Source organism: Aquarana catesbeiana, linkage group LG05 (assembly GCF_042186555.1).
Source record: "Aquarana catesbeiana isolate 2022-GZ linkage group LG05, ASM4218655v1, whole genome shotgun sequence".
NCBI classification, from domain to species: Eukaryota; Metazoa; Chordata; class Amphibia; order Anura; family Ranidae; genus Aquarana; species Aquarana catesbeiana.
Genome location: NC_133328.1, coordinates 9,133,997 through 9,141,833, shown reverse-complemented (window position 1 = coordinate 9,141,833; position 7,837 = coordinate 9,133,997). Strand labels below are relative to the sequence as shown.

General features: G+C 43.3%; 1 protein-coding gene across 1 annotated transcript; it reads right to left on the bottom strand.

The window, feature by feature from the left end:
- Positions 1–1,105: 1,105 nt before the first annotated feature.
- LOC141145762 (lymphocyte antigen 6E-like) lies at positions 1,106–5,651 on the bottom strand. Its single transcript, XM_073632641.1, has 3 exons — positions 5,522–5,651; positions 2,578–2,691; positions 1,106–1,862 (listed from the first exon to the last, which is right to left on the bottom strand). The coding sequence occupies exons 1-3, from the start codon at positions 5,571–5,573 to the stop codon at positions 1,666–1,668; spliced, it is 363 nt and encodes a 120-aa protein (XP_073488742.1). The 5' UTR covers positions 5,574–5,651; the 3' UTR covers positions 1,106–1,665.
- Between the last annotated feature and the right edge of the window lie 2,186 nt (positions 5,652–7,837).

Below are 7,837 nucleotides of genomic sequence, written 5' to 3'. Positions count from 1 at the left end.
ACATGCAGGAGACCCCTTTGGCAGTAGTTTAGAAAGGATGACATTGGGTTTACATCCACTTTAAGGATGATGGTACCCGTCCCTACCTTCTACTATTGATCGAGGCACTCTTCTCTACTGCCCCCCCCCCCCCTTGTGATGTCACAGACCAGTACATGCTGGGCCAGTGACGTCATAAGGGAGCGGTGACACCAGGTGGCCCCTCCCTTACATAGAGGAACTGTCAAATTGCCGTAAATGAAGTTGAGTTTGTCTTTTCGGGTGCAGCGTGATTGATGGAACATTAAGGGACACTATTTAAAAGAAAAAAAAAAAAAAATTTTTTTCTCCAAAAAACCTGTCTGTTACTTTGACATTTTTTTTAGTGAATGGGCAGGGGGGTACATAATACCCCATACTTAGGACACATGGTCCACATACCCCAATACCAGCATGCAAAAGGTGCATTTGCTTTGGAAGAATAAATTGTGTGTCCCTTGTGCAGATGTTGCCGTGTTTTGTAAAAGTATTAGTGTATATTTTTTTTTTTTTTTACATTTTAGAATGGGGGTGCCACTGGGTTTTTTTTTTTTTTTTTATTCTTTTGCTAAACAAACGAAAAAGACCGAAAATTTCGAAACACACACAATTTTCATAACCAGGTAATTTTTCTCCTGCACTGATCAGTGTAGATGTCCCCTTCACACAAGACGGTTATTGGCTCTCCTCACACTGTCAGTGCAAAGAAAGGAATGCCAATAACTGGCTTGTCTTTACATGGTAATCAGACACAGCTGATCATGTGGTAAAGGGCAACTGCGATTGGCTCTTTACTCCGATCTATGATCAGCTGAGTCGTAAGGACACATCGATCACACGATCATGAGAGGACGCCCATAGGTGCCCCCCCACCGGCAACGTGAGCCCATGCTGTAGCCATCTTTTGGCTATAGAACGGGCAGGAGGATAAAGGGTGCCTTGAATGAAAAAAAAAAAAAAAAAAAAAAAAAAAAAAAAAAAAAAAAAAAAAAATTTATATAGAGAAAGATATGAATAATGAAGCTAATCAGACTCCACTTTTTAATATTTTATTATAAAAAAAAAAAAAAAAAAAGTAAAAGGACAACAAAACGAGTGCAATATTTGACACGGTTTTTGATTAAACACATCAATAACACAATTCTCAGTGAATTCTCATCAGATATTTGGTTCTAAACGTGCCCTTCATTCTTGAAAATAGTCGCTCATAAATATCGGTGCCGAGAAAAAACAAACAAACCAAAACCAAAACCCACACACAACATGAATAAGGAGCGATTGTGAAAAGTGGGAGATTTTTTTTTTTTGTGGATGATAAAAAAAAAAAAAAAAAAAAAATTACCAAGTTTACCATTTTGTGTTGGGCCGCATTCCTAGCCGCATGTTGGACACCCCCCTGCATTAGGACAATGAAGTGTAGCTTGTTGGAAGTATGGAAATAGAACTACAAAATGGTGCGTTATGACAAAGCCCTCCTTGTAGGCACTCAGTAAGTCTACCAATTAGAGAGCGCTTTAGCAAGTAGCCTCCCATTTTCATGAAAAAAAAAAAAAAAATGAAAAAAAAAATTCCTTTCCAAAAAGTCACAACTTCATAAAAAATATTTATTGAATAAAAACCAAACTTAGTTTGTATACCACACACACTTTATATCGATTGTCTCAGGAGGGCCCCCAGGAACCCCAGGGCCACAGCAAGGACGGTGTATTTGGACTTGATACTGGAAGCCCCGCTGACGTTGCAGAGATCGGTGGAACAGCAGGAGGTTTTGGCATTGACAATGAAGCTGAAGCTGACCGCCTGACAAGTGGCATTGCAGGTCTTGGTGATGACGTTATAGCCACCTGAAATAATAATAATAAAAAAAAAAAAAAAAAAAAAAAAAAAGTTAAGATGTGGAGGAGAATAAAATATGCGACCATTTACAAGGATCCAAGAACAGGCATGTATCCAGTAAAGAAAGTCTAGTAAATGGAATGCAGGTGACCACACTCAAGATGCAAAAGATCCAAAACACCACTTTATTGGAAATCTATAAAATCCAAAATGCAGTTCAACAGGAAAGGGGGGGGGGGTGTCAATGTAATCCCCCCACCCCGCTGGGACCCCTCCCCATCCCCAGCCTGTAGTGCAGCATGAGCAGGGGAGAGCCAGCACCAAGAGAAGCCACCAGCTGGACATGTGGCACGATTAGGGAACAGTGGGGAGAGCACACAACCCGCCCCCCCCAATACACACTTCATATAAATTTGACAGCAACTGTGGCCAACCCTTTTTTTTTTTTTTTTTTTTTTTTAAAGGGCATAAGAATGTGTTTCAATAAACATTGCAGTTCTAGGTTTTAATTATTTTATTTTTCTCAATTGATTGCAATGATTCTTAGCAAAACCCACCATGGACACCATGACTGTCCATTATGGGAGGTGACGATTAGAAATCAGGGAAAAAAAAAAAAAAAAAAAAAAAAAAAAAAAAAAAAAAAGTTGATGTAGACCCGTTGCTGGCAGATTGGTCCCATCAGTTTAAAATTCTGCATAATGAAGGTTATAAACTTCTTACCAAATCCAGCGACAGTGGTCAAGCAGAAGCTCTGGTTGGCAGAGCAGGTAGCAATGGTCGTGCAGTTTGCATTCTTGGGCTCCGATTCACAGGTGTAGCATTTTAGTGAAACAGCTGAGGAGAAGAAAAAAAAAAAAAAAAAAAAAAAAAAAAAATTTAAAAAATTAGAATCATTTCAAAATTACATTTGCCACCTTTTGGATGCACCAATGACTACGCCCCATTCAGTCATCGGAAGGTCTCCCCATTCTCTATCCAGAACAGCTGTGCCATCCGATTTTTGAACCACGTGGTGGATTTACTGAAACTGGAGAGTGCAAAATCTGGTGCAGCTGTGCATGGTAGCCAATCAGCTTCCAGGTTTTAGCCAATAGCAGCATCCCAATCAGTGTGACACCGCACTGATTTCCAGAAGTAGTTCCTACAGTACTTCGGGGGGGCGATTTCAATAGACATCTGTGCATCAACCCGCACAGATGTCTTTCGAGTCACACCCGCCCCGCCCCCCCCCCCCAAAGTCAGACTGAAATGTGGCTTTGAAATCGTGCAAGTTCAGAGCAGTGTTCAGTGTGAAAGGGGGCTTAGCGTCAAAGCTTCATTGAACAAGGTGAACTTGCCCCAGATTTTGCACTCTCCAGTATTTAGTAGTCAACCCAAAGCAGACAACCAATAAAAACCCTTTGAGGCTCGAACGCTTCCTGGTTATACAAAAATATAATTTACAAAACGAATTACATTATGACTGAACAACATTTTCTACTATACTTTGGGCCAAATATCTGTGCCACCAATTACCTGGTGGATCTCCAGCCAAACCCTATTTGGTGAGGCTTGCATCTCCACCCATTTCCTGTCCCATGAAAGGGAACCAAACCAACAGCATCAGAAACCCCAAAGTGGTTCTAACCCCGGGGAGGAATCAGATTTTTTTTTTTTTTGCCACCCACCAGACATAACATTTACTGGTATATGTAACAAACCAAAAAGGAAGCAAATAGTTGACTTTCTAGCAGGCACCACATTAGACCAGAGTTACAGAGGAGAGGTTTACTAGCTCAGTCCTACTACCATGACTATGAGGAATATCAGTTTATTCCCACACAAATAAAATTTACAGCAGAAGCTACAAAACTGGAGCATGGTACAAACACTACATCATCAGCCTGGCTCAACACAGGAGGAACCCTTGAAATACATTACTTGGCCTCAGGGGAACTCCTGCTAAAATAAAAGGACTATATCTACAACCCATAATACATTAGTGTGATGGTCAGTGAGAAGAATCCTCCTTGAATTAAAGAAGCAATTATATCCCCCCTTACAAGAAAAAAAAAAAAAAAAAAAAAGAAAGGAGGATCAATGACGTCAGTGGGAACTTGTCAGGAGGCAGAAATTTCTCATAAAGTCAAGAATCCCCCAACAACCTCTGGAGGAACCCTAGGGCAGTGGTCATCAACCCTGTCCTCAGGGCCCACTAACAGGCCAGGTTTGCAAGATGAATGAAATACATCACAGGTGATCTCATTTGCTGCTCAGTGATTGGAGTATTCTAGTCTGCATCTCCCAAGATAATACATAAAACCTGGCCTGTTAGTGGGCTCGGAGAACAGGGTTGAGGACCACTGCCCTAGGGTACCATGGAACTATGGTTTCCACCTCATGCCTTTAAAACTGAACACATTACACCAGTTCTGTGCCTGATTAAGGTGGTAATTCAACTCTAAGGGCATTTATTTACCACCTTAAATCAGCTACAGAACCCGTGTAGTTAATGTGTGTTCAATTTGAAAGGACAGCGGTGGCAACCCTACAGTACATGCATGCTGCAGGTGTAGCCATAGGGGTGTGCAGCCTACTGCATTAGAGTGTGCACCCCAAATCTCAAACGCACACATGCCTTTCTCTACAGCCTCAGCTGCACAGGCCAGTAAATGAATGGGAAGTGCTCTGTGCTGAGCGGTTTCCCATTCATACTGAAGCATAGTAAACAGGTCACTATGTTTAAATTATGATTGAACACAGCGGGTGTTCACTGAGAAGTATTATTATACAAGATTTATATAGCGCCAACAGTTTACGCAGCGCTTTACAATGTATAAGGGGGACAACACAAAAGGTACAGGAGGGCCCGGCTCGTAGAGCTTACATTCTAAAGGGAGGGGGTGGTGGTACAAAAGGGAACAGCTGCAAAGAATGATTTGATGGGGGTGGCTCGGGGACAGTTATGTGGGTGTGGGATAGGCTTCCCTGAATAAATGAGTTTTCAGGGATCTCCTAAAGGTGGACAGGGTAGGGGCTGATCGGACATACTGGGGCAGGAAATTCCAGAGGATGGGAAAAATTAATATATATATATTTTAATTTAGAAGGAGCAAAATGGAAACATTTCTGCATAAAAACCAATCAGCTTCCAGGGTTTATTGTCAAAGCTTAAGCGCTGAAGCTAGTAGCGGATTGGCTGCCACAGCTGCACTCACCAGATATGCACTCTATGGGGGGAGATTTCCTGAAAAAGGCACATCTGTGCATGGTAGCCAATCAGCTTCTAAAATTAAGCTTTGACAATAAAACCTGGAAGCTGATTGGTTTCTATGCAGAGTTGCACCAGATTTTGAACTCTCCAGCTTTAGTAAATAAACCCCTAGGTTTAGTATAAAATCAGCCCCAAAGTGTTAAAAAGCAAGACAACATTTTGCACGACTTTCAAAAACATTCAAGCTGAACATTCTTAGAATATGCATATAGAATAAAAAAAAATTTTTTTATATAAAATGTTTTACACACACACACACACAACACACACCAGCCAGTAGGCGCCATCTGTTCCTGACATACAATTTTCTGTGGTCTAACTGGGAAAAGCTTAAAAAAAATGAACTATTACAGAAGAGTTGAGTATTACAGATGATGCCACAACAATAAAGAAGACATTGAATGGACATACCTGAGGCAATGCAGAGAGCCACCAGGAGAAGCACACTTGTGTAGGCTGCCATAGTGCTCTGGAAAGGAGTGTGTTGTGTGTTCTCCACTCTTCTCCTTCCTTATATATGTTCATTAGTGACTGATGGCTTCCTGGAAGACCACTGAGCCGCCCCCTAGGTGTGTCTGTTATCCTCAGACGTGGAATGTAATTAATGGTCTTTGTTATGGGCAGTGAGGAACGATTCTGCTGAAAAGGTTTCTGTTTAAACAAAAACTAAGGATGCCCCAGGTGTAGAGAGGAATCCAGGATCCTGGGGGGGTGGGGGGGGGGGGGGTATTATGTTTCCACATCATACCCCTCCCCATCCTTAACACACATTGTTAAAATACAGCCATTTGTATCTTGATTTTGACTTACAATTGTGGGAAATGTTTGAAGGGGAAAGGGTGTGGTGTTTCCAATCTACATTAGGTTGTAGGGAGCCATGATGAATTGGTATTGGTTTTGGTGGGCATTGTATGGGCACAGGGGATATATAGCAGGTCACTCAAATTGCTAGCAATAATCTTTTCCATGTGTTGTGTTCTACGTACCTTCACTATTCTTTACTACTTATTCTTTTTTTCCCTCTTTACCATTTGTACAAATACTCATTCCTTTTTTTGTTTGCAACAAAGTAGCCAGAGCCTTTCTCACATAGGTGGGAATGACGTAGGCCCAGCTATCCGAATCCTCCTGGGATACCACCTGACGTATCCCATGAGGCACTGGGGCAATCTACACCGCGCTGTACTGCGCCATAGTGCATCATCAGGGTAACCAAGAAGAGGCAGTGCGTACGTAGAGATAGAAAAAGAGGGTCATTTTAAGCACGTTTGGGGGGCAATGACAGCCCATGCATTATGAATGGGTTGCCTTAAGGAGAAAACTTCTCTCTCCCCTTATATTTTTCGTTCCCCCTTTTGCATTGTCTTGAAAAAAAGCATGCTCACACTCTCCTCAAATTTATCGTCTGGTGTAATTCACTGCAAGCCGGGTCCCACACCGCCAACATCTCTTCTTATGTTATCAGGGGACCAGCTGCAAGAACCAGGAGGAGGTGGACCTGTTTGGCTGCTTCTCAAAGGGCCCATTCACACCGATCCATTTTGGGAGTGGAGAGGGGAGAAAGGACCATTCAGAATGATGCATTGTGGAAAAGGAGAAGGACCCATTCATGCTGATGCATTGTGGGAGTGGAGAGGTGAAGGGACCAATTCACATTGATGTGTTTTGGGAGAGGAGAAGGACCCATCCACACTGATGCATTTTGGGAAAGGAGAGGAGAAGGACCCATTCACACTGATGCCTTTTGGGAGAGAAGGATCCATTCACACTCATGTGTTTTGGGAGCAGAGAAGAGAAGGGCCCATTCACACTGCTGTGTTTTGGGAGAGGAGAGGGATCCGTTCAGATTGATGTGTTGTGTTGATGTGTGGGAGAGGGGCCCATTCACATTGATGCATTGTGGGAGAGTAGGACCCCTGTTAATGTTCATGGGGGAGAGGGAGAGGAGGCCATTCCCACATTGATGCATTGTGGAAACCTTCGGGTCTGGTATGGATTTGGAGGGGACACCCCCACTGCCAACATTTTTCTTTAAAAAATGACGTGGGGTATTTAGCAGACCCGAGCATGCACCCCAGCAGGTCAGGAAAGGGAGGGGACGAGTGAGTGCCCCCCTGAACCATATCCGGCCGCATGCCCTCAACGGTGGGGGGGGGTGCTTTGGGGGCGGGAGCTCTGCCCATGTTGTTGGTGACAAGGGCCTCTTTCTGACAACCCTGGGTGGTGGTTGTGGGCAGGGGGCTTACCGGAATCTGGAGGCCCCTTTTAACAAGGTGGGCCCCCAGATTCTACCCCCCCCCCATGTGAATGAGTATGTACCCCTACCCATTCACCAAAAAAAAAGAAGTTCATTTTACAAAACATAAGAGATGGTTTTTGACAAATCCTTTATTAAAAATCGTGTCTTCTTCCTCCGGTGCTTCTTCTTCCTCTTCTCTCTCCTGTGGTTTTTTCTTCCTCCAGTCTTCTCCCTCCAGTGTTTCTGCTCCCTCTTCTCTCTCCGGTGATGTCTTCTTCGTCCGCCTCCCGCTGTCTGCCATTTCTTATATAGCCATGGGGTGTGGCCATCTAGTGAGGTCACCCAGAGACCCCCGCCCCTTGTGCCGCCACGTGATGTGAAGGGCCTGGTATGGACCTGGGGGTGGGGAACCCATGCTGTTTTTTTTTTTTTTTTCACTATTTTTTTTTTTTTATGGCAATTCTTTTTTTCTACATTCAGCTGTCAGT

Coding starts and splice junctions, on each gene's coding strand:
- LOC141145762 (XM_073632641.1), bottom strand. CDS start 5,573: ATGGCAGCCTACACAAGTGTGCTTCTCCTGGTGGCTCTCTGCATTGCC. Junction 2,692..5,521: donor GGCTCTCTGCATTGCCTCAG/GTATGTCCATTC, acceptor TCTTCTCCTCAG/CTGTTTCACTAAAATGCTAC. Junction 1,863..2,577: donor GACCACTGTCGCTGGATTTG/GTAAGAAGTTTA, acceptor TTATTATTTCAG/GTGGCTATAACGTCATCACC.